General features: G+C 39.0%; 1 protein-coding gene across 7 annotated transcripts in view; it reads left to right on the forward strand.

The window, feature by feature from the left end:
• TASP1 (taspase 1) overlaps positions 1-26,180 on the forward strand; it is a 469,517-nt gene that overhangs the window by 51,140 nt on the left and 392,197 nt on the right. For 6 of the 7 annotated variants that reach the window (XR_008392619.1, XM_053671048.1, XM_053671047.1 and 3 more), the window contains one exon: positions 12,233-12,353. The exons of the other annotated variant lie outside the window; for it this stretch is intronic. Coding sequence is in view for 5 of the 6 variants with exons in the window: in XM_053671048.1 (XP_053527023.1) it covers positions 12,233-12,353 (121 nt within the window). In the remaining variant the exon portion in view is untranslated. The remainder of the gene's footprint in view (positions 1-12,232; positions 12,354-26,180) is intronic. 7 annotated transcript variants of the gene reach the window in all.

The following is a 26,180-nucleotide window of genomic DNA, read 5'->3' on the forward strand; positions in this document are numbered from 1 at the left end:
ACTCACAACAACCCAAAACTTATGGGACACAGAGAACGCAGTCCTGAGAGGGAAATTCATAGCAATACAGGTCTACCTAAAAAATATAGGAACATTTCAAGCAGACAACCTAACCCTACACCTACAAGAACTTGAGGAACAACAACAAAGACAGCCTGGAGCAAGTAGAAGGAAGGAAATAACTAAGATCAGAGCAGAATCAAAGGACATAGAGACTAAAAGCACAATTCTAAAGATCAATGAATCCAGGAGCTGGTTTTTTTGAAAAGATAAAAAAAAAATCGACAAATCTTTAATCAGACTCATCAAGAAAAAAAGAGAGAACCCAAATAAACACAATCAGAAATGAAAGACGGGAGATTACAACTGGCACCACAGACATAAGGAGTGTAAGAAATTACTATGAAGAACTGTATGCCAAGAAATTTGAAAACCTAGGTGAAATGGAGAAATTTCTAGAAAAATATAATCTTCCAAAACTGAATGAAGAAGAAGCAGAAAGCCTGAACAGACCAATAGCAGATGAAATTGAAGCAGTAATGAACAAACTCCCAACACACAAAAGCCATGGACTGGATGGTTTCACAGGATAATCCTACAAAGCACTTAAGGAAGAGCTAACCCCTATCTTTCAGAGACTATGCCAAAAAATCCAAAATGATGGAAGACTCCCAAACTCTTTTTATGAAGCCAACATCATCCTAATTCCAAAATGAGATAAAGACACAACAAAGAAAGAAAACTTCAGGCCAATATTTTTGATGTATATAGATGCTAAAATGCTCAACAAAATATTGGCGAACTGTGTCCAACAATACAATGAAAAGATATTGCACCATGACCAAGTCAGATTCAACCCAGGGAAGCAAGCATGGTTCAACATTTGCAAATCAGTAAATGTAATATACCACATAAACAAAAGCAAAGACAAAAAACACATCATCATATCCATAGATGCAGAAAAAGCATTTGATAAGGTACAGCACCCATTTATGATGAAAACACTCAGCAAAGTGGGGATAGAGGGAGAACTCCTCAACATAATAAAGGCAATATATGAAAAACCTACAGCCAACATCATATTCAATTGGCAAAAACTAAAATCTTTTCCATTAAGATCAAGAACAAGACAAGGTTATCCACTTTCACCACTTCTATTCAATATAGTATTGGAAGTTCTAGCCACAGCAATCAGACAAGAAAAGGAAATAAATGCTTCCAAATCAGAAAGGAGGAAACAAAAGTGTCATTGTTTCCAGATGACTTGATAGTGTACATGGAAAACCCTATAGACTCCACCAAAAAACTGCTCGAACTAATAAATGAATTTGGCAAAACAGCAGGATACATTGTCAACGTCCACAAAATCAAAGGCGTTTTTGTATACCAACAATAAAACAGCAGAAGCAGAAATCAAGGAAAAAATCTCATTTGATTTAGCAAAAAGAAAAATAAAATATCTGGGAATAAACCTGAGCAAGTAGGTGAAAGACCTATATGCAGAAAACTACACAACACTGAAAAAAGAAACCAAGGAAGACCCAAACAAATGGAAACATATACTGTGTTCATGGAGTGGAAGAATTAACCTCATCAAATGTCCATACTACCCAAAGCAATTTACAGATTCAATGCAGTACCTATTAAAGTACCAATGGCATATTTCACAGATATAAAAGAAACATTTAAAAAGTTTATATGGAACCATAAACCACCGGGAATAGGTGCTGCAATTTTGAGAAAGAAGAGCAAAGTAGGAGGGATCACAATACTTTTTACCATACTGTATTACAAGGCCACTGTAATCAAAGCAGCCTGGTATTGGCATAAAAACAGGCACATGGACTGGTGGAAGAGAACAGAGAGCCCAGAAATAAACCCATATCTATATGGTCAATATTTGACAAAGGGGACAGCAACATAAAATGGAGTAAAAATAGCCTCTTCAACAAATGGTGTTGGGAGAGCTGGATAGCTACGTGCAAAAAAAAAAAAAAAGAAACTTGAGTACCAACTTACACCATACATCAGAAAAAACAAAAAATGCACAGTAGACTTAAAAATAAGCTGTGACACCCTGAAAGTCCTAGAGGAAAACATAGGCAGTAAAATGTCAGATATACCATGCAACACTATTTTTACTAACACATCCTCTAGGGAAAGATATATAAAGGAGAGAGTAAACAAATGGGACTAAATAAAATTAAAAATCTTCTGAATGGCTAAAGAAAACATCATCAAAATGAAAAGGGAACAAAGTGTATGGGAAAGCATTTGACAATGATACCTCAGAAAAGGGTTTATACTCCAAAATATATAAAAAACTTACATGACTCCATTCCAAGAAGACAAGCAACCCAATTCAAAAGCGGGCAAAGGACTTGAACAGACACTTCTCCAAGGGAGGACATACAGAGGATCCAGAGACACATGAAAACATGCTCAACATCACTAGCTATCAGAGAGATGCAAACTAAAAGCACAGTGAGATACCACTTCACACCAGTCAGAATGGCAGTATCATAAACAAAGCAACAAACAACAAGTGTTGGAGAGGTTGTGGAGAAAAGGGGACCCTAGTGCACTGTTGGTGGGATTGCAGACTGGTACAAGCACTATGGAAAACAGTGTGGAATGTTGTCAGAAAACTAAAAATGGATTTGCCTTTTCACCCAGCAGTTCCACTGCTAGGATTATATCTTAAGGATACTGAAACACCAATCCAAAACAACCTGTGCACCCCTGACATGGACACCAGCCTGCAGTGCCCTCAGCGTTGTGGATGGGATTGGAGACAAATTCATATTGACTACTGAATTTTGTCGAGGAAAATGGACAATCCACTCTCTCTAGGGGACAATGCCCTGTGCCCTTGCCTATACAGGCTTTTGTTGTTGTTGTTGTTGTTTTGTGCAGGATTTTAGGTACAACTTATTAATCATTGTCAGGCAGTACGGATCAAATGATAGATAGCATACAAAGAATTATTAAGGCTTCTTCTGAGTCAAGGTCTATCAGCTGAGAGGCTGCAAAACTTTGGGAAACAAACTCATTTCCTGCCTGGCTTTTATCATTTAACTAAGAGCATTCTTAGCAAAGCAGGCTTCACAGGATTTCACATATCCTTTCTCAGACCTGATCACCCAGGGAGCCGGCCTTTCCAGCACAGGGCTGCACCACCCTCAGTCATTGTTTCAGGCTTAAGTTAGGCAGAGGAGGAAGATAGCCAAGGAATTCTTGGAGACTTCATGCGGACTCAGGGGAGTCAGGCTTTGTCAAAGCTGAGTAGTGATGGTCCATCACCCCCTTTCTCTATAGTCCCCCAAGTCCTTCCCTGGGGCCTCCACGTGATCATGCCTGTCTTAGGTCATTACCCCCTTGGGCAATGTTACCAGTCATTGGCTAACCAACAGATTAAGCATTGGGGGCCAGTTATGGATGAAGTAAAAGAAGCAGAAGGGGTGCTCCTGTCAGGGAGATGTTACAAAGAGAGAAAATAAATAAATAAAATAAAACAATGGTTATAGTATAATCTTTGTCTCCTTAGTGGCTTATAGTTGGAAGGTTGGTCACTCAGCCTTAGCCATGAGGGATTTATAGCTCCTGAAACCAGGCATGGTGGTTCCCAACACACCTCAATGTTCATAGCAGCACAATTTACAATAGTCAAGTGTTGAAAGCAACCTAAGCGTCCATCAGTAAATGAATGGATCAAGAAACTATGGTACATTTACACAATGGAATTCTATGCAGCAGGAAGGAAGAAGGAGCTCCTACCCATTGCAACAACATGGATGGAACTGGAAAGCATTATGCTAAGTGAAATAAGCCAGGTGGTCAAAGACAAATACCATATGATCTCAAGTTTAACAGGAACCTAAACAAAACAAAGAAGCAAAATATAACCAAAGGCACTGAAATAGTGAACAGGCTGGCAATGTCCAGAGGGGAGAGGGGAGGGAATTTCAGGGGAAAAGGGGAAGGATTTACAGGAACAAGTTTAAAGGTTACATAGGCAACAACTAGGAGGGTTAGAAATGGGAAGGAGGTAGGGAGGGATGGCTGGGTTGGCTGGGATTGGAGTAAAAGACAGACAATACTGTACTTGAACAACAATTAAAAGAAATAGTAAAAAAAAAAAAAAAAGCCAAAACCCTCCAAAATTTAGATTGTCTTAATGAACTTATGGATTAAAAAAAAAAAAAATATATATATATATATATATATGTTTTGTTAAATTTTTCTTCTAGGCTCTCACTTGATTTGTTTTATGAATAAACTTTTAATTTTAGTATAGTTTTAGAGTTACAGAAAAATTGAGGAGATTGAACTGAGAATTTCCACATACTCAACATCTGATTATTTCCTCGTTATTAACATTTGCTCATTATTAACAAAATGTTAATATTTTTTGTATTTTAGTATGTAGACTTTCACAATTTTTGAACCTATGTTGATAAAGTATTATTAAATAAAGTTATTTAATAATGAGTTACACCAGCCAGGACTGTTCCAAAGTGTTTTTCATCTTAGATTATTATATTTTTCATTTGTAGAAGTTCATTTTATTTTTTTCATCTTTCCTGTTCTTTGCTCCTTATCCTTATGCCTATGTAGAGTATGTTGATATGAAAACTATTTTAACATTGTTAGCCAACACTGGAATTGTTTAAACATGCTATCATCTGATATTTCTTGGTCTGTTTTCATTGTTTGATTATTTTGGTTATGGGCCATATTTTTCTGATTTTTGCATGTCTGTCATCTTTGGTTTTATAGTAAATGTTATTAATCTTACAGTTTTTGGAGTTAGGTATTGTAGTATTTCTTCAAATACTGTAGGACTTTGTTATGGGACAGTGTTCTTAGTTTAAATCAGTACAATCCTTTTGAGGATTGCTTTAAAACCTTGTGAGTGTGGGTCTACAGTAGCCACCTCTCTAGGTCTAATTTGGACCAACTCTTAGTACATTACATCCTAAGACTTTTTCTGATACCCTCATTCTGGCTAATGGGAACATCACCTAGTCTCACCTCTGTATGAGCTCTAGAAATTATTCGATTTATTGAAGTTTTGTAGAAATTCTTTTTGGCCTTGATAGTTACAGGTATAATACTTATATAAAAGACTAAGGGTCTCTGGAGCTCTCACCATGCAGCTTTCTCTTTTTTGTACTCTATACTGCATATAGCCTTCCTGGCCTTGTCTCTTCAACTCTAGAAGAACATTAGCTCTTTTCTGAGTTCCTCTTTCCTGTGTTGTATGGCCTGGAAAGTATCTCTAGGACTGAACTTGAGGTGCCTGGCTAGTGTCTCTTCTCTGAGGATCAGAGTCCTGTGCTAGCTATCGAATAACGTCTTTTGTCTCATATACTTGTATTTTGTCTGATATTCTAGTTAGGAGAACAAATATGATCCCTATTACGCCTTTATTGTCAGAAGCAGAAGTTGAGTAGGCATACTTTTGATGTTAGTATATTTTGAAGTAGGAGAAATATTTTTTAAAAGATTGTTCCTAAGATACCCTTTTTTCTTACATACTTTTTTCTTATGTATTTTAAAAATGTTAAATATAAATCATCACACAAGAACCATTTACAGAATAACTTAGTTTCTTTAGTTTGTTGTTTCTAATTGGATATTATGTGGAATTTAATTTTGTAGAGCTGATTAGCTGATATATCCTATTTCAAAGATTGTTAAGATAGTGTACATAGCATGAACTTGTCTATGTATTTTGGGATTTTTAAATATGAGTGCTTTACATTTCTCTCATATTTCAACTTCTTTATCACATACTTTGAAGATATATGTGATAAGGCAAGGGAAGTTACAGAGACAGAGTTAAAAAACCTTTCCAATATGGTGGTAATATAATTTGCTTACAGTCTTTTTTGTTATGTGCTGTAGAGACTTTTGTGAATTTTTATACTTTTCAAAATATGAAATAAATAATTCTGGTAAGAATTCAGCTTCTTCTGTTTTATACTATAATCTTTGTTTTCTTTTATTTATTTATTTTTTTGAGAGAGGGGGAAGGATGGAGAAAGGGAGAGAAACATTAATGTGTGAGTGAAATATCAGTTGGTTGTGCCTCACACATCCCCTGATTGCAACCCAGGCATGTGTTTTGACTGAGAGTGGAACTGGAGACCTCTGGTTGTGTGGGATGTGCCCAACTAACTGAGCCACACCGGTCAGGGCCATAATGTTTTCTTTAGTTGTGTTCTCTTTCCCAAGGTTTAGAATTCATTGAGTTAGAAATAATTACTTGAAAGGTCTTATTCAAAATTATTATGCCTAATTATGCACACTCTTCCTCTATCTTATAAACTGCCTTTTGCCCTGGCTAGTGTGGCTCAGTGGATTGAGTGCCAGCCTTCAAACCAAAGGGTCACCAGTTCGATTCCCAGTTAGGGCACGTGCTTGTGTTGCAGGCCTAGTCCTCAGTAGGGGATGTGCGAGAGGCAGCCACACATTGACATTTCTCTTCCTCTCTTTCTCTCTCCCTTGCCTTCTCTCTAAAAATAAAATAAATAAAATCTTTATTAAAAGTCTTTAAAAAATGCCTTTTCTTACTAGTGGTTTTATTGCTCTCTGTAGTTTGAAAGTTGTGATCTTTTCCTCTTCTATTCTCACTACTATTATTCCATACCATGTCACCTACCATTCTTTTTTTTCTTAATTTAAAAGAAACATTTTTAAAAATATTTTATTTATTTATCTTTAGATGGGAAGGGAAGGAGAGAGGGAGAGAAATATCAATGTATGGTTGCCTCTTGTGAGTCCCCTGTTGGGAACTGGCCTGCAGGGAACTGGCCTGCAACCCAGGCATGTGCCCTGACTGCGAATCAAACCGTGATTGTCTGGTTCGCAGGCCCGCGCTCAATCCACTGAGGCTACACCAGCCAGGGCTCACCTCCCATTCTTTATCATACAATATATGAATGTCAGTTTATGTTTCCTTGACCAATGTACTCATTTTGTCTTCCTCTTAAACAGAAAGGTTTACTGGCTTCTCATTATTTTTTCCAATTAACTACAGATTCTGATCAGTGGCATAGGGCAATTTCCATATTTGTCTCCAACCAACCATTTTTGCTGAGTGTATCTTCTGTAGCTCTTACACTTTCCATTGCTTATGTGTTGCTTATGTAATTTCCGTCAAATGGAATTTTCTTGCCTCCTGGCTAGTCTTTGCTTTTTAACATCCTTCAGAAAGCCTGCTATGTTAAATTCTCCATCTTCTAGTGGGCTATTGCCTTTTGAGTGCTCAAAATGTTGATCATTTCTATCATTTATTTTCTATTTAATTATACAGCCTGTGGTCTTATTTTTAAAATTCTGTGGACAATTACATTGTCTAACTGCATTAAGACAAAAGCCCTGTCTCAATTCCCTCACCCCTTTGCTCAAGGTATAGGTGCATATTAGGAAGGTTTTAATGTTGTCAGTTTTTCTTGCATTTGGCAGAAATTCACCAAACTGGGGACATTTGTAGATGATTTGGGGCATTTGGTGATACTTAGGTTGATCCAAATTGCCTGGGTTTTCTAGGTAATATTGATCTTACCTTAGAACAGTAGGTTCTTACCTTAGAATATTCATGTGTAGGTTTTGTGTAGACAAGTTATATCTCTTGGATACATACCTAGAAGTAGAATTGATGGGTCAACTCTGTTTAACTTTAAAAAAATTGTTTTAAAAGATTTTATTCATTTATTTTCAGAGAGATGGGAAGGGAGGGAGAAAGGGAGGGAGAGAAACATCAGCGTGAAAGAAAATAGTTGTGCCTCCAACCAGGGACCTGGCCTGTAACCCAGGCATGTGCCCTGACTGGGAATCAACCAGCAACCTTTTAGTTCTCAGGCTGGCTGGCGCTCAATCTACTGAGCCACACCAGCCAAAGCTTTGTTTAACATTTTGAGGAATTTACAGATGTTTTCCAAAGTGGCTATACCTTTTTACATTCCCACCAGCAATATATGAGGGTTCTAATTTCTTCATATGCTTGCCAACACATTTTTCGTTCTGATTCTTTTTAATGTTATTGTAAGTAGAATTGTGGGTGTGAAGTAGTATTTTATTGTAGTTTGATTTGCATTTTGCTGATAACTAATATTGTCAAGCATCTTTTTAGGTGCTTATTGGCTATATACATAGCTTATTTGAAGAAATGTTTATTTATATCTTTTGCCCTTATTAAAATTCTGTTATGGGCCCTGGCTGGTGCAGCTCAGTGGATTGAGCGCGGGCCTGTGAACCAAAAGATTGCGGTTCAGTTCCCAGTCAGGGCACATGCCTGGGTTGTGGCCAGTTCCCGGCAGGGGACGCATGAGAGGCAACTATACATTGATATTTCTCTCCCTCTCTCCTTCCCTTCCTATCTAAAGATAAATAAATAAAATCTTTAAAAAATTCTGTTATGTTTTTAGTTTAGAGTTGCAGAATTAAAAAATATTTCCTGGATACAAATCTCTTATGAGATAAATGATTTGGAGTTTTTTTCCCATTCTGTGAGTTTTTTCCTACCCTTTTTAAGGATGTATTTTTTAACACAAGGTGTTAATTTTGGTTCAGTCCAGTTTACTAAAAATTATTCCTGGTTGCTTGTGCTTTTGGTGCCGTATTTAAGAAAGCATTGTATAATACAAGGTCATGAACATTTGCTTTGTCACCCCTCCTTAAAAGATTTTTATTTGTTTGTTTTTAGAGAGAGGGAAAGAGAAGGAGAAAGAGAGGGGGGGGAGACATCAACATGTGTTTGCCTTTCACGTGCCCCCTTCTGAGGACCTGGCTTGCAACCTAGGCATGTGCCCCAAAGGGGAATCAAACCAGCCACTCTTTGGTTCTTAGGCCAGTACTCAATCCACTGAGCTCCACCAGGCAGGGCAGCCCTTTGGTTTTCTTTGAAGGATTTTATAGTTTTAACTATTACATTTAGGTCTTTGATCCCTTAGAGTTAATTTTTTGTATATGGTATGAGATAATCTAAATTCATTCTCTTGTTTATAAATATCTAGTTGTCCCAGCACCATTTACAGAAAAAAACTGTCTTGGACGTCCGCCAAGATGGAGGCGTAGGTGGAAGCACTGTGCCTCCTCCCACAACCAAGTTTAAAAACAATAAAGTTTTAGCAACAAAAACGCAGCCAAAATCACAGATAATTGAATTTCACGGAAGTTTGACAACAACGAACCCTTCAGCCAAACCGGTAAGAGGGGCAGAGCCAGCAGCAGAGCGGGGTCGGGCAGGAAAGATCCACCTGACCGACCCGGGTGCGCAACCCAGGTGCGCCAGCAGCAGTAGGCGGATCCCAGGTGTGGAGAAGCGGGTGGACCCACTGAGGGTGCAAGGTGGTGGACTCACTGAGGGCTGACCACAGTCACGCATTTGCATGCAGATAAACTGGTGAAGGAAGGAGCCGTGAGACAGACCGTGCAGGCCCCAGTGGCAGGAAGCAGCGGAGGGGACTGCCATTGTCCCTCTCTGACCCCGCCCCCACCTACAGTGTCACAAACCAGTGACCTGGGTGGCCCCGCCCTGGTAAACAACTAAGGCTCAGCTCCTCATACCTAACAGGCACAAACAGATCAAAACATGGCTCAAGAACAACTCAGAGCACCAGAGCTGATTAATCTGAGTGATGAAGAAATAGACAAACTTCCAGATGCATAATTCAAAACACTGGTGATCAGGATGCTCACAGAACTGGTTGATTTTAGTCACAAATTAGAGGAACATATGAAGGCTAAACTAATTGAAATGAATGGAAGTGCACAGGGGACCAACAGTAATAGAAAGGAAACTGGGACTCAAATCAAAGGAGTGAACCAGAAAGAGGAAAAAAATGACCAAACAGAAAAGAATGTAGAAACAAAAATTTTAAAAAATGAGGAGAGGCTTAGGAACCTCCAGGACATCTTTAAACATTCCAACATTCGAATTATAGGGGTACCAGAAGGGGAAGAGGAACAGCCACGAGTGGAAAACTTATTCGAACAAATAATAAAGGAGAATTTCCCCAATCTGGCAAAGGTAATAGACTTCCAGGAAGTCCAGGAAGCTCAGAGAGTCCCAAAGAAGTTGGACCCAAGAAGGAACGTACCAAGGCACATCATAATTACATTAGCCAAGATTAAAATGAAGGAGAGAATCCTAGAAGCAGCAAGAGATAAGGGGACAGTCATCTACAAAGGAGTTTCCATCAGACTGTCAGCGAATTTCTCAAAAGAGACCTTACAGGCAAGAAGGGGCTGGAAAGAATTATCCCAACTCATGAAATGCAAAGACCTCCATCCAAGATTGCTCTACCCAGCAAAGCTTTCATTTAGAATGGAAGGACAGATAAAGTACTTCTCAGATAAGATCAAATTCAAGGAGTTCATCATCACCAAGCCCTTATTATATGAAATGTTAAAGGGACTTACCTAAGAAAAAGAAGATAAAAAAGATGAACAGTGAAAGGACAGCAAACTCACAGTTATTAACAACCACACCGAAAACAAAAGCAAACTAAGAGAATAGCTAGATCAGGAGCAGAACCATAGAAATGAAGATCACATGGAGGGTTAGCAACAGGGGAGTGGGAGGAGGAGAAGGGGGGAGAAGGTACAGAAAATAAGTAGCATAGAAGGTAGGTAGAAAATAGATAGGGGGGAGGGCAAGAATAGTAGGGGAGACATAGAATCTAAAGAACTTGAGACACGTGTTCCTGAACTAAAGGGGGGGATGGTGAGGGAGGGGTGTGCAGGGTGGAGGGGAATGAAGGGGGGAAAATAGAACAACTGTAATGGCATAATCAATAAAATATATTAAAAAAAAAGAAAAGATTGTCTTTCCTTTATTGAATTGTTTTACATCCTTGTTGAATTAAACATAAATTGGAAGGCTTATATTTGGACTCTCAATTATATTGCATTGATTTATCTGTTTATCCTTAGTGTTATGACTGTATCATACTGTATTGATTACTGTAGTTATGTATTAAGTTATAAACCCTAGATGTGTGTGAGCCCTCCAGTTTTGTTTTTCTTCTCAAGATCATTTTGTATATCCTGAATCTTGTACATTTTCCCATATGAATTTTACGACTAGTTTGTCAATTTCTGTCAAAAAAGAAAAAAAACACTGCTAGGATTTGACAAGTGATTCTTTTGATTCAGAACAATTTGGGGAATATTGCATCTTGAAGATGGTAAGCCTTCCGACCTATGTACAGACTGTCCTTACATTTGTTTAGGTCTTAAATTTTTTTTAACGTGCTTTGTAATTTTCAGCAGGTACATCTTACACTATTGAATTTTATTCATAACTTCTTTTGCTTTTATTGTAAGTAGAATTGTTTTCTTAATGTCATTTTTGATTGTTTATTGCTAGTGTATAGGTAAAAAATTGAGTTTTGTGTGTTGATCTTATATCTTGCATCCCTTTTGAACTCTTTATCAGTTCTAGTCATTTTTAGTGGAGTCCTGAGGATTTTTTTGTGTATAAGATTGTGTCATCTTCAAATAGTTTCTTTACAATGTAGATGCTCTTTGTTTTTCTTTCTTTATTTACAACTTCACTTGTTTCTTTACAATGTAGATGCTCTTTATTTGTTTTTCTTTCCTTGTTGTCCTGTCCAGATTTCCAGTATAATGTTGACTAGGAGTGGTGAGAGTAAACACTGTTGTGCTGTATTGTTCCTGAGCTCAGGGAAAAGCATTCAGTCTTTCACTATTGTACTGTCAGTGCTGAACTGTTTGTAGGTGCCCGTTATCATATTAAGATCCTTTCTCCTTCTAGTTTGAACTTTTTTTTTCCTAATGAAATGGTGTTGGATTTTATCAAATTCTTTTTTCTTTTCTCTCTGTTGACATGATCATGGTGTTTTGTTTTTTGGTCCTTTATTAACATGGTGAATTACATTGAATTTCAAATATTAAACCAAACTTGCTTCCTTGGGATCCCTACTTTTCATGTATACACTTCTTTTATGTTTTGTTGCATTTGGTTTGCTTGTATTTCCTTAAAGATTTTTTGCATCAATATTTATAAGGTATTTTGACTTGTAGGTTTTCTTCATTCATGATGTCTTTGTTTTGTTTGGTAATCATAGTTAGTATTACTGTCATATAATGAGTTGGGAAGTGTTCTATCTTTTTTTAGTTTATGGAACAGGTTATGAAGGATTGACATTAAATGCTTTTTAAGACTAAAGGTATTTTAATTTTTGTTTTTATCTTTTAGGATTCTCCTTTTACAAATGCAGGAATGGGATCTAATCTAAATCTCTTGGGTGAAATTGAGTGTGATGCCAGCATAATGGATGGAAAATCCTTAAATTTTGGAGCTGTTGGAGCACTGAGTGGTATGTGGACATTATAACATGTAGTCTCTGTTCTTTAAAAAATTATGAATATTACCATTCCATGCTACCTAAAGACCTAGTCCAGTTTTTTCCATTATTCTTGCTTGGAATAGTGTTGAAAACAAACACTATTTCTTTCTTCAAGATTTTATCTATTAATTTTTTAAAGTATACTATTGATTATGCTACTACAGTCTCCCTAGTTTTTACACCTTTATCCCGCCTCTGCCCTGCACCCCTAACCTTCCAGCATCCCACCCCTTAGTTCATGTCCATGGGATTGTACATATAAGTTCTTTGAATTCTCTGTTTCCTCTATCATTTTTATCTCTCCCCATCTATTTTATGTGTACCAATTATGCTTCTTATTTTCTATACCTTTTACCCCCGATTCCTCCCCTCCTGCTCTCCACCAGAAACATTCCATGTGATGTCCATTTCTCTGATTCTGTTCCTGTTCTAGTTGTTTGCTTAGTTTTTGTTTTCATTGTTTTTCTTTTTTTTTAGGTTTGTTTATTGGTGGTAGTGAGTTTGTTGTTATTTTGCTGTTCATAGTTTCTGCTCTTCTTTAATTTCTTAGATAAGTCCCTTTAACATTTCATATAATAAGGACTTGGTGATGATGAACTCCTTTAACTTGACCTTATCTGGGAAGTGCTTTATCTGCCCTCCCATTCCAAATGATAGCTTTGTTGGATAGAGTCATCTAGGATGTAGGTCCTTGCCTTTCATGACTTCAAATACTTTCTTCCAGCCCCTTCTTGCCTGTAAGGTCTCTTTTGAGAAATCAGCTGACAGTCTGATGGGAACTTCTTTGTAGGTGACTGTCTCCTTTTCTCTTGCTGTTTTCAAGATTCGGTATCTTTAATCTTGGGTAACTTAGTGATAATGTACCTTGGTTTGTTCCTCTTTGAGTCCAACTTCTTTGGGACTCTCTGGGCTTCCTGGACTTCCTGGAAAGCTGTTTCTTTCATCAGATTGGTGAAATTCTCCTTCATTACTTTCTCAAGTAAGTTTTCAATTTCTTGCTCTTCCTCGTCTCCTTCTGGCACTTGTATGATTAGAATGTTGGAACGTTTAAAGCTGTCCAGGAGGTTCCTCAGTGTCTCCTCATTTTTTAAAATTCTTGTTTCTTCATTCTGTTCCAGTTGGATGTTTATTTCTTCTTTTTATTCCAAGTCATTGATTTGAGTCCTGGTTTCCTTCCTGTCATTGTCAGTTCCCTGAATATTTTGCTTTATTTCACTTTGGGTATTCTTCATTTGTTCTTTCATTTTGCGATCAAGCTCAGTCAGTTCTGTGAGCATTTTGATTACCAGGGCTTTGAAGTCTGCATCAGAGAGGTTGGCAGTTTCCTCCTTGCTTAGCTCTCTTTCTGGAGTTTTGCTCTGTTCTTTCATTTGGGCCATATTTTTGTGTGTTGGGATACCAGTTAAGTTGTAGGGGGGGTGGGGCCTTAGGTATTCACCAGTACAGGGCATCCCTCTTTGCTGCACTGTAACACTGTGTGGGGGAGGGGCCAGAAAGGGAACAGTGCAGCTCGCTTGCTAGTCTCTAGCTTTACTTTCTAGAGAACCCTAATGTGAGACTGCCACTGCCATAGTACACAGCTCTGAGTCTCAGTTTCCCATTCAGCCTGCATGGTCCTCTGTCTTGCCATGGATTTTAGATTGGTTGTTATCTTCTTTTTGGTTGTGGGAGGAAGCGAAGGGTTTTTACCTATGCCTCCATCTTGACTGGAACTCTTTTATTTTCTTATTTGTAGAGAGAGGGGAAGGGAGGGAAACATCGATCATTTGGCTCTTGCATGCCCCCCAGTTGGGGACCTGGCTTGCCTGACTGGGAGTCGAACCTGCAGACTTTTGGTTCACAGGCCAGCGCTTGATCCACTGAGCCACACCAGCCAAAGCCATTTTTTTCTTTTACTGAATTTAAAACATGAAATTTGAGCTATGGCATGGCTTTGTTAGAATTGGATTATTTTCTATCTCTGTAAGGGAGTATAGACATTTAAAATGTGTTAGTGGATTTCCATTCAAGACAGTGGCATAGGCACACATGGTTTGTCACTTTGCATAACCATATCAAAATTACAGTTAAAATATACTAAAACCATCACTCAGACTGTCTCTATTTAAGTTGAATAGAAATCTGACAACTACGGAATTAAAGAAACTACATCTGTCCAGATTGCTAAGAGGGGGTGCAGACACAGAACAGGCTGGTCTCTTACTCCTGTGTGGTGGGTAAAAGTCAGGAAGGATATCTCAGGAGTGAGGAGTCCCAGCCCCATATCAAGTCCCCATAGCCCAGGATTCCAGTGCCAGGAGGATAGGTTCCGACAACTTCTGGCTGCAAAACCAGTGGGGATTGAGTCAGCGAAAGAAACTGCTGGAGCCTCAAACAGTTCCTCTTAAAGAACCCACACGTGGACATACCTGTGGGGGAGCTCTGCCTGCAGGGCCCCCCTGGCTGCCATGGATGTGAATAAGTCTACCAAGACATGGTTTTCGTGGGGAAGAAAGGAGGGGGATCTCACAAAGGAGAAGGTCCAGGAGCCTATTCCTCAATGGGCTTTTATTGGGTTCATAGGAATACAGGTAAAGCTCATCAGTCATTGTCAGGCAGTAAGGATAAAAAAAATAAATAACATTCAGAGAACTCTGAGGGCTTATTCTGAGTCAGGGTCAGATAGCTAAAGGGCCATAAAACTTTGGAAAAACAAACTCATTCTATGCTTGGACCCTTAACATTTAAATTGAGGGCATTCTTAGCAAAGCAGGTTTCACAGGACTTTATGCATTCTTTTTTAGGCCTGATTGCACTCCAGGGAACCATCCATTCCTGCCCAGGGCTTCACTGCCCTTCAGAATTGTTTCAGGCTTAAGTCAGGCAGGGAAAGTAAGACAGCCAAGAGATTAGGAGACTTCTTGCAGGCAGCATGAGAACTCAGGTTATGTCAAAGCTGAGGGGCTAGGGTCCATCACCCCCAATTTTTTATAGTCCCCCAAGTCCTTCCCTGAGGGCCCCTTTGCGACCGTGCCTATCTTAAGTTGTCCTTCCCTTGAGGAATCTTACCCAGCATTGGCTAACCAGTCATCTGGCCGAGGCCAAGCAGATGAAGTAAAAGGTGGCAGAGGCAGTGCCCCTACCAGGAAGATAAGCTTTGTCCCCTTAGTGGCTTGTGGTCTCAAGGTCCTTTATCAGCCTTAGCCATCGGGTGTTATAGCTTCTGAAACCAGACAGGCCGGTTCCTAACACATGCCTTCTCAGACTCACTCCTTCTGAGCTCCAGCACCAGAGTAGTAGCTTGAAATGCACTGCTGGCATATAGGGAGAAATTGAAGTGTCTGGCTTTAAGGCAAGCAGAGGCCATTGTCCCTTTTCTAAACGCCCCACCAATAGAGTGGGCAAGCTGGTGCCATATCTGAGACTCTGTCAACCTGACGAATACCGTTTGCTCTGCTTTGGGAGATCCCCAGAGATTCTGCCCCACCCAACTTACAGACCCACCCAAGCTGCTTTTCCATGTGAATGGATGGTCTTGGCTCATGCTTACCTATTTTTTAAATCCTCTCAAACAAGCAACAGCTGGCCTCAGTGAGCCCCAGGTTCAGCACTAGCAGCCACCAGCCTAAATTCAAACCTTGGCTTCACCTGGGAATCTCCAAGCCCAGCACAAGTGGAAGCCATCTCAGATTGTTTTATAGTCCCTGCTGGGTGGCTCCAGGTAAAATACAAGTGGGGGCTGACTTGGCCTGCGCCACCCAGGATACCCCAGCGTCAGCTCACCAGTGGATGGCTACAGTCCACATTGGAGCACCAGCATCCTGTCACTGTATAGCTGATTTTCCACAGAGGGAGGATGTTGGTGGTCAGTGGTCAAAGCCAGTCCTTGCCACTGACTGGCCTGGGTAAATCCCTCCCATTGATCTGCCAGCAGCAGCCAAGGCTCCACTATAAGAGGAAGGTGTATTCAGCCCACAGGAAGGGCATACCTCGATAGGAGAGGCTGTGCCACTGGACACTAAAAGACCCCTACTACATAAGGGCACACTACCAAGATACAGAGTCAAAATAGCTCTATCTAATATATAGAAACAAACATAGGGAGGCTGCCAAAACTAGGAAACAAAGAAACATGACGCATTTGGAAGAAGAGATCAGAAATTGAGAGAAAGAACTAAATGGAAATAAGCAAACTGGCAGATGCAGAGTTCAAAACACTGGTTATAGGGATGCCCAAGGAACTTAATGAAGATCTCAACAGCAAAGATGATCCAGTTAGAAACAAAGGATATACCAGTTGAAACAAAGAACAGTTTACAGGGAAACAAAAATAGAGAGAATGAGGGTGAGAATCAAATCAATGATTTGGAACAGAAGGAAGCAAAAAACAACCATGCAGAACAAGAAGGAAACAAAATCCCCCCAAAATGAGGATAGTGTAGGCAGTCTGCTGGACAACTTCAAAGCATTCCAACATTCACATCACAAGGGTACCAGAAGGAGAAGAGAAAGAGTGAGAAATTTATTAGTTTTTCTAAATTAATGGAGTTTTTGTGGGAAGTTTTAAAATATCAGATTCAATTTCTTTTATAAGAGATTGGAAATCTATCTGAAAAAATAATGAGAGAAAACTTACCTAATATGGTAAAGGAAAGAGACATGCAAGTCCAGGAAACACAGAGGGTCCGGAACAAGATGGATGCAAAGAGGCCCACCCTAAGGCACATCATAATTAAAATGCCAAAGGTTAAAAATAAAGAGAAAAATCTTAAAAGCAGCAAAAGAAAAGCTGATAATTATCTACAGAATAATTCCCATAAGACTGTCAGGTAATTTTTCAAAGAAAGTTTGCAGGCTAGAAAGGACTGGTAAGAAATGTTCAAAGTCATGAAAAGCAGGCACCTACAGCCAAGATTGTTCTACCCAGCAAAGCTGTCATTTAGAATCGAAGGGCAGATTAAGAGCTTCCAGATAAGAGAAAGCTGAAAGAGTTCATCATCACCAAACCATTATTATATGATGTGGTGAAGGGACTTGTTTAAGGAAAAGAAGACCGAAACTATGAATATTGAAGTGGCAATAAATACATGACTATCAACAACTGAATCTAAAAAACCAACTAAGGAAACAAGAACAGAGACCAAATCATGGATACAGAGAGTGTTTTGATGGTTGCCATATGGGAGGGTGTTGTTGGGGAATGGATGAAGAGGTGTGGGGATTAAGAACTATAAATGTGCAGTTACAGAATAGCCTTGGGGCTATAAAGTACAGTATAGGAAATGGAGTAGGCAAATAACATGCATGACCCATGGATGTGAACAATGGTGTGGAGATTGCCTGAGGGAGTCAGGGTTACTTGGTGGAGGGTGGCAAAGGGGGAAAATTTAGGACAACTATAATGACATAGTCAATAAAATATAATTAAAATAAATGAAATGTGTTAGCATATTTTATAGTTATTTGAAGTAATTTGTAATTATATGAAATAATATACTTTTATTGTTAAAAATTCAAATGATGTATGCATACGTTGGGAATATTGTGGTTCCGTTCCAGACCATGTCAATATAGTGAATACCCCAATGAAGTGAGTCACTTGAAATTCTTTTTCTTGTTTCTCAGTGCATATCAAAGTTAAAATAAATATATTCGCTTGGAATTTCCGTATGCACCATTATATTGCCTGTGAATCATAGCAGTTTTGATTTTTTCTTTGCAATGTTTAAACTTTTAAATTTATTTCTTGCATTATTATACTGGCTATGACATCCAGGACAAAGTTGAATATAAGTGATAATAGTATACACATTTGCTTTGTTCCTGATTTTAGAGGGAGAGCTTTATGTATTTCACCATTCTGTATGCTGCTTAGTTGTAGGATTTTCATAATGCACCTTATCATAATAAAGAAGTTTTCTTCTAATCTTAGTTTGCTGATGGTTTTTATTATCAATGGGTATTGAATATTATTAAGTACTTTCCTGCATCTACTGAGATGAATTTTTCTCTTGTTAAATATGGTGACATTTATGTTCCTTTCTTGGCTAAAATCTTCTTGGTTATATGTTTTAATTTTTTTATATGTTGCTTATGTTTGAGATTTTTGATCTCTATGTTTGCATAAAAAATAGGCTTTAATTTTTCTTATAAAATTCTTTCAGACTTTGGAGTCATGGTATGGCTGTCCTGATGAAATGAGCTGAGGATTTTTTTTTCTGTTGATGTTTGAAAGAGTTTGTGTATGATATAATTGAATTCCTTTTAACTGGAGGAATTTATTAGTTTTCCTAAATTAATGGAGCATTTGTGGGAAGTTTTAAAATATCAGATTCAATTTCTTTTATAATTATAGGGCTGTATTTTCTTTTTTTGTGTGCCTTTTTCAAGGCATTTGTCCTTCTCAGATGAGTATTCAAATGTATTTGGCTGAAGACTTTTTAGTTAGCTTTCACTGATTTCTAGTTATATTTCACTGTGGTCAGAGAATTATGTGCTGTAGGATTCCAAGCCCTCAAAGCTTTTTGAGACTTGCTTTATGGTCCTGATTTTGGTGTGTTTTGATAAATGTTCCATATCAACTTCAAAGGAGAATATATTTTGCATTTTTTGGGTGTGTGTGCTACATGTTAGTTACATCTATTTGATTATTCATTTGTTGCGATATTCTGTGTCTTTTATGATTTGTGTCATAGGTAGGAAAGGGTCTTTCAATTAGTTTTAATTTTATTTTCATTTATTACGAAATTTTATTGGTGATTCATGAAGTTTCATATATTTAAAGACCATTAACATTTTTTTTTGTGAACTGTTTATACCTCTTGTGTGGCTTGTCTTTTAAAACTCTATTTATAATGGGCTTTATCATACTGGAATTAAAAATTTTTATTTGTCAGACTTACTACTTTCTCTTTTGTGGCTTTTATATTTTGCATTCCTTAATGTTTCTCTCTCTTATAAGTATGGTTACCTATATTTTCTTTTTAATACATGTATAGTATAATTTAATTCTTGAAGTCATTGTTTTTCTGAAATGATAAAAAAATCGTACCTACATAATGTTTTGAGGAACAACAATAATAAATATTATTTACTGGAAAACTATTACAAACTATGCATTTTTCTCCAATAGTTTATATATATTAAGTTATTTAGTTCTCCCAATAACATTATGAAGTCAGTGTTTTTCTTTTCTCTGTTACAGGTGAAGAAACTGAGATAGGAGAGATTTAGTAATTTGTTCAAGAGTATTCGATCAGTCTGGGTTCAACTAGGAGACAGAAAGCACACAGTAATTTAAACAGGAGAAGGTTAATATAAAGAATTCTTAAACAGTGACAGGACAGTAGTTATAAAAAGATGGAAAGAAAACTCAAAGTGTATCCTATGGTAGAAGGAGAATGCCCAAGAAGAGAGAAACTTGGAAGGGGTTTTGGACCTTGTTGTAGAACGTATGGTTGCAGCCCACTGTCTGGCAGAGAAGTTGCTGGGGTACTCAGGCCATAGTCACTGTGAGAGCAGGAACAATCTTGTAGGGGGGCGGGGGTGGTCAGGTGAGTTTAGCCTGTTAGGTGGGCACACAGATGTCAGGAAGCCATGGGAAGCAAACCTGTGTAGTACAGGATAATGATTGGGCTCTTCACTCATTAGACAGTCAACAAGATGGTATTTTGCCATGTTGACTCTAAGGCTGAGAAGAAGATGTGGGAATCAGTGACTTGAGTTACATAGAGTCCTCTTTTTCCTTGGGGCTGTCAGGTGTGCTGCCATGTACTGAATCAGGAACTGGGAAAATATGTGGTAGCCGGTGCTGCAGAAAACTGCACCCTTTCGTCACTTAGCACTGGAGACTCCTATGTGGGCCAAATAGTGGTGCAAAACTGGTGCTCTCCAGTAGCCTGGATAGCAAGCCACCTTTTTTTCTTCAATGTGTCTCCAGTGCCCTCTACTGACAAAGTGTATCAGTGTGCCAGCTGGCAAAGGAAACATTTAAAGGGCCCATATCCATTTTCACAGATCAAGCAACAAAGGGTGACTTTATATTTGAGAACCACTTAACTCATAGCTGGTAGAGTTATAAAACAGTCTGATTCCCAGCACTCTGTGTTCTTTCTACCTCTCATATATTCCTTCTTATTGTCCTACTTATTTAAAATACTATCTATATCATGTATTAAATATACAAATTCATATACGTCTATGTCTGAACTCTATTCAACTGATATATTTGTGTATTTTGTACTCAAATCACACTGTTTTTTTTTAGAATAGCTATCACTAAAATGGTATCTCATTGGGTGAATACCTCTTAATTTTTTCCAAAGTTTTCTCGTCTTCATAAATTTGAGTAAGCTTCTCATATATCATAGAAATCTTTTTGAAGTTTTCAATGAATAGGTTTGAATTTATTTGGCAATTATTAATATCTATAGTATTGAATCACTTATACAGAAGAGGGTGAGCAATGGGTCAACAGATGGGACAACTATAACTGAACAACAATAAATATTAAAATAAATAAATATATTTGAAAAGCTCAGAGATCTGAGCTTTTTCTTCCTTTGGTATTTCATACATTGTCGTGTGACAGTTTTTGGTATTTAGCTAAATATATGTGGTCAGTTTTATTTTATGTCAAATGGTAGCCTTCATTTCCGTTTTTACAGCCTCTTTATATCCCACTGCTGATTTTTTTTTTCTTTTGCATTACTAGTATGCTAAGAGGCATCCATAGGTTAGTGGTTAAGGGCATATTCTCTGGCATTTGCTGCCTCTTAAAATTTCAGCATTGGGATCTTGAACAGGTGACTTAATTAACCCTCTGTGCAAATGTTCCCTCAGTAGTGAGATAGGCTTCATACATATATTTATGTGATAGAGTGAAGGGATCCATTAGATAATCTGATTACATTTAAGGGATTGGTGCTGGGCCTGGTACATATTAGATACTAAGCTGTCATTATCATTAATGTCATATTTATCATTTTTCTTGTCACTTTGATAATGTTTTCACACTAATACTTACTGCTCTGTTATTCCTCTGTTTTCCTCCTGAAAACAGTGTGAACCATAATTTAGGTTACAATCTTGTATATGGTATACTTGGTCTCTTCTACCCACTCTTGCCTGATTTGCAGGACATCCTCTATATTCAGTCTCTCTTGCAGGTGAGATTTAAAATATTCGGCCATTAATTTTTCACCCGAGGTAAATTTGAAGCTGTTTGTTATCATGTTTATTCTTTAAAGGAAACTGATGGCTTTGATTGTTGATGCCACTTTATTTTTTAATTTATTATGTTATTTGGGATTAATTGTGCTGTTATAATTGTCCCAATTTTACCCCTATGTGCCTCCCCCCCCCCCCAGCATGCCACACTCCCTCTGGCAATTGCCCCTTTTTTTGTTCATGTCCATGGGTCATGCATATAAGTTCTTTGGCAACTCTATACTTTGTCTTAACACCCCCTTGCCTATTCTGTATCAGTTTGTACTCCTTAATCCCTTCACCTTTCCCCCCATTCCCTCAGATCCCTTCCCCACTGATCATCATCCCAGTGTTCTCCATAGCTTTAATTCTGTTTCTGTTCCGCTTGTTTGCTTAGTTGGTTTTTTAGACTGTTTTTGATAATTATGTATGTATTGCCATTTTAATATTCATATTTTTATCTTTTTTCTTAAACAAGTCCCCTCAATATTTCATATAATAGTGGTTTGGTGATGATAAACTCCTTCAGCTTCATCTTGTCTGGGAAACTCTTTATCTGTCCTCTGATTGTAAATGATAGCTTTGCTGGGTAGAGCAATCTTGGCTGTAGGTGCCTGCTTTTCATGACTTTGAACATTTCTTACCAGTCCTTTCTAGCCTGCAAAATTTCTTTGAGAAATTACCTGACAGTCTTATGGGATCTCCCCTGTAGGCAACTAACTTCTTTTGTCTTGCTGCTTTTAAGATTCTCTCTTTACCTTTAATCTTTGGCATTTTAATTATGATGTAATTTAGAGTGGGCCTCTTTGCATCCATCTTGTTTGGGACTCTCTGTGCTTCCTGGACTTGCATGTCTCTTTCCTTCACAGATTAGGTAAGTTTTCTTTCATTATTTTTTCAGATAGTTTTCCAGTTTCTTGGTCTTTTTCTTCTCTTTCTGCCATACCTATGATGCGAATGTTGAAATGCTTGACGTTGTCCAGTAGGCTGCTTACACTGCCCTTGTTTTATTGAATTCTTTTTCTTCTTGTTTTGCATGGTTGTTTTTTGCTTCCTTATGTTCCAAGTCATTGATTTGATTCTTGGCCTCATTCTCTCTATTTTTGTTTCCCTGTAAATTGTTTTCTTATTTAAATGAATGTATCCTTTGTTTCTGACTGGATCTTTTTATGCTGTCGAGGTCCTCCCTAAGTTTCTTGAGCATCCTTATAACAAGTGTTTTGAACTCAGCATCTGATTGATTACTTATTTTATTTTGATTAGGTATTTTTCCTGAGTTTTGATCTTTTATTTGGGCCATGTTTCTTTGTGTTATCGTTTTGGCAGCCTCCCTGTGTTTGTTTCTATGTATGAGGTAAAGCTGCATTGACTCCATGTCTGGGTAGTGTGCCCTAATGTAGTGGGGGTCCTTTAGTGTCCAGCAGCACAGGCTCTCCTATCAAGGTGTGCCCTTCCTGTGGGCTGAGTACACCCTCCTCTTATAGTTGAGCCTTGGGTTGCTGTTGGCAGATCAATGGGAGGGATTTACCCAGGCCAGTCAGTGGCAAGGACTGGCTTTGGCCACTGACCACCGATATCCTCTCTCTTTAGAGGATCAGCTGTGCAGGGGCAGGGTGCTGGTGCTCTGACATGGTCTGTAGCTGTATGGGAAGCTCTGGTGTTCCCCAGGTGGTGTAGGCCAAGGTCAGTCCCCACCTTTGTTTTGACCGGGGCAACCCTGCCTAGGCTATAAAGCAGTCTGAGATGGTTTCTACTTGTGCTGGGCTTGGAGAGTCCCAGGTGAAGCCTAGCTTTGAATCTGGGCAGTCTGCTTCTAATGCCATGCCTGGAGCCACTTAGTGAGAGTGGCTGAAGACTCACTGAGGCCAACCGTTGCTTGTTTGAGAGGATTTAGGAAGTTGTGAAATTTGAGCCAAGTCCAGGCATTCATATGGAACTGTCTCTTTTAACAGCTTGGGTGGGCCTGTAAATTAGGTGGGACAGAGTCTTTAGGGTGGGGTAAAGTATGTTAACCAGGCTGATTGAGTCTCAGATATGGCCTCTGCCAGCTGGGTCTTGTGGCTCTGTGTGGGCATGGTCAGAAAAGGGACAGTATCTGGGTAAAAGCTGTCCCCTGGCTCTTGCCTTGATGCCAGACCCTTCACTTCCTCCCTGTATGCCACTGGTGCCTTTCAAGCTGCATCTTTGTTGGTGGAGCTCAGAGGGAGTGAGTTTGTGTAGGTTCTTTAAGAGCAAATGCTTAGGACTCTAGAAGTTTCTTCCACTGACTCAGTCCCTGCTGATTTTTATAGCCAGAGATTTGGGGTCTTATCTTCCCAGCACTGGAACCCTATACTGGAAGCCCTTGTGTGGGGCTGGGACTCTTCACTCCTGAAATACCCCTCCCAAACTTTTCTCCACCAAATGTGGATATGGGACCAGCTGTTCTGCATCTCTGCCCCTCTTAAGTCTAGATGGATGTGATTTTTTTAATGCCATAGTCGTATGACTTCCATTTAACTTGATTTCTGACACCTTTGTGTGATGGTAGTTCTATATTTTAGTTGCAATTTTGATGTGGCTCTGTGAGGAGGTGAGCCGTGTTTACCTGTGTTGCTGTCTTGATCAGAAGTCCTCTGATGCCACTTTTTTGCTCATTTTTCCATTCCATTCTGAAATCTATTAAAAAGGAACATAATTTAAATACCTATTATTTATTTATTTTTTATTTTTAATATATTTTATTGGTTATGCTATTACAGTTGTCCCATTTCCCTGCTTCATTCCCTTCCACCTTGCACACCCCCTCCCATCCACATTCCCCCCCTTTAGTTCATGTCCCTGTGTCATAAATTCTTTAGCTTCTACATTTCCCATACTATTCTTGCCCTACCCCTCTTTTCTACCTACCATCTATGCTACTTATTCTCTGTACCTTTCTTCCTCTCTTGTCCCACTCCCCTGTTGCTAACCCTCCATGTGATCTCCATTTCCGTGGTTTTGCTCCTGTTCTTCTAGTTGTTTGCTTTTGTTTTAGGTGTGGTTGTTAATAACTGTGAGTTTGCTGTCTTTTTACTGTTCATATTTTTTATCTTCCTTTTCTTAGATAAGTCTCTTTAACATTTCATATAATAAGGGCTTGGTGATGATGAACTTTTTTAACTAGACTTTATCTGAGAAGCACTTTATCTGCCCTTCCATTGTAAATGAAAGCTTTGCTGGATAGAGCAATCTTGGATGTAGGTCTTTGGATTTCATGACTCGGAATACTTCTTTCCAGCCCCTTCTTGCCTGTAAGATCTCTTTTGAGAAATCTGCTGACAGTCTGATGGGAACTCCTTCGTAGGTGACTGTCCCCTTATCTCTTGCTGCTTCTAGGATTCTCTCCTTCATTTTAATCTTGGCTAATGTAATGATGATGTGCCTTGGTGTGTTCCTTCTTGGGTCCAACTTGTTTGGGACTCTCTGAGCCTCCTGGACTTCCTGGAGGTCTATTTCCTTTGCCAGATTGGGGAAGTTCTCCTTTATTATTTGTTCAGATAAGTTTTCCACTCGTGGCTGTTCCTCCTCCCCTTCTGGTACCCCTATAATTTGGATGTTGGAGTGTTTAAAGATGTCCTGGAGGTTTCTTAGCCTCTCCTCATATTTTTAAATTCTTGTTTCTTCATTCTTTTCTGTTTGGTTGTTTCTTCTTTCTGGTCCACTCCACTGATTTGAGTCCCAGTTTTCTTTCCATCACTATTGGTTCCCTGTGCATTTCCCTTCATTTCAATTAGTTTAGCCTTCATATGTTCCTCTAATTTGTGACTAAAGTCAACCAGTTCTGTGAGCATCCTGATCACCCGTGTTTTGAACTCTGCATCTGATAGGTTGGCTATCTCTTGGTCGCTTAGACATACTGGCTTTGTGGCTTTGATCTGTTCTTCCATTTGAGCCTTTTTGGTGGGGGGGTCTGGTTGTGCCTGCTACATAGTGAGGGGTGGAGCCTTAGGTGTTCACCAGGGTGGGGCAACCCATGTTATTGCGTTGTGATGCTGTATGTGGGGAGAGGGTCAGAGTGGGAACAGTGGTGCTTGTTCAGTTGTCTCTTGGATTTCAGTACCTTCTGCTGCTTTCCACAAGCAAATTGGGCCTTTCTGGTGCTGGTTCTCGGATGGGTGGGTTTGTGTACGTTCTAGGACCCTGTGGGTCTCTCCAGCGAACTCTCCTGTGAGGCTGGGAGTCTCTCCTGGCATCTCAACCCCCAAAATGTTTTCAATCAGTGCTTTTAGGCTTTATTTCCTGGCGCTGGGGCCCAGGGTTGTGTGGTCTGTCTTGCTGCCTGTTTTCGTCTGGTTTATCTGTGCTTGAATGTGTGACAGTGGTCAGCCAGCTGCCTTGCACGCCTCACTGGGTCTGCTCGTTGCCCCCCAGTGCCCTGGGTCTGCCAGCCACTGCCTGCGTACCCAGGTCCACCAGCCACTGCTTTTTTTTTTTTTTTTGCCGTGAGCCCTCTCTGCTGGCCGCCAACTCTTCTCCTCTTACTGGTCTGGATGAATGGTTGTCGGAGTTCTGTACAGTTCAATTTCCTGTTCTGTTTTTTTTTTTTTCTAAATTTTTGTTGTCCTTAAATTTGGTTGTGTGAGAAGGCAC

This window comes from Artibeus jamaicensis, unplaced genomic scaffold, assembly GCF_021234435.1.
Source record: "Artibeus jamaicensis isolate MK-2021 breed Jamaican fruit bat unplaced genomic scaffold, CSHL_Jam_final contig_685, whole genome shotgun sequence".
Taxonomy (NCBI): Eukaryota; Metazoa; Chordata; class Mammalia; order Chiroptera; family Phyllostomidae; genus Artibeus; species Artibeus jamaicensis.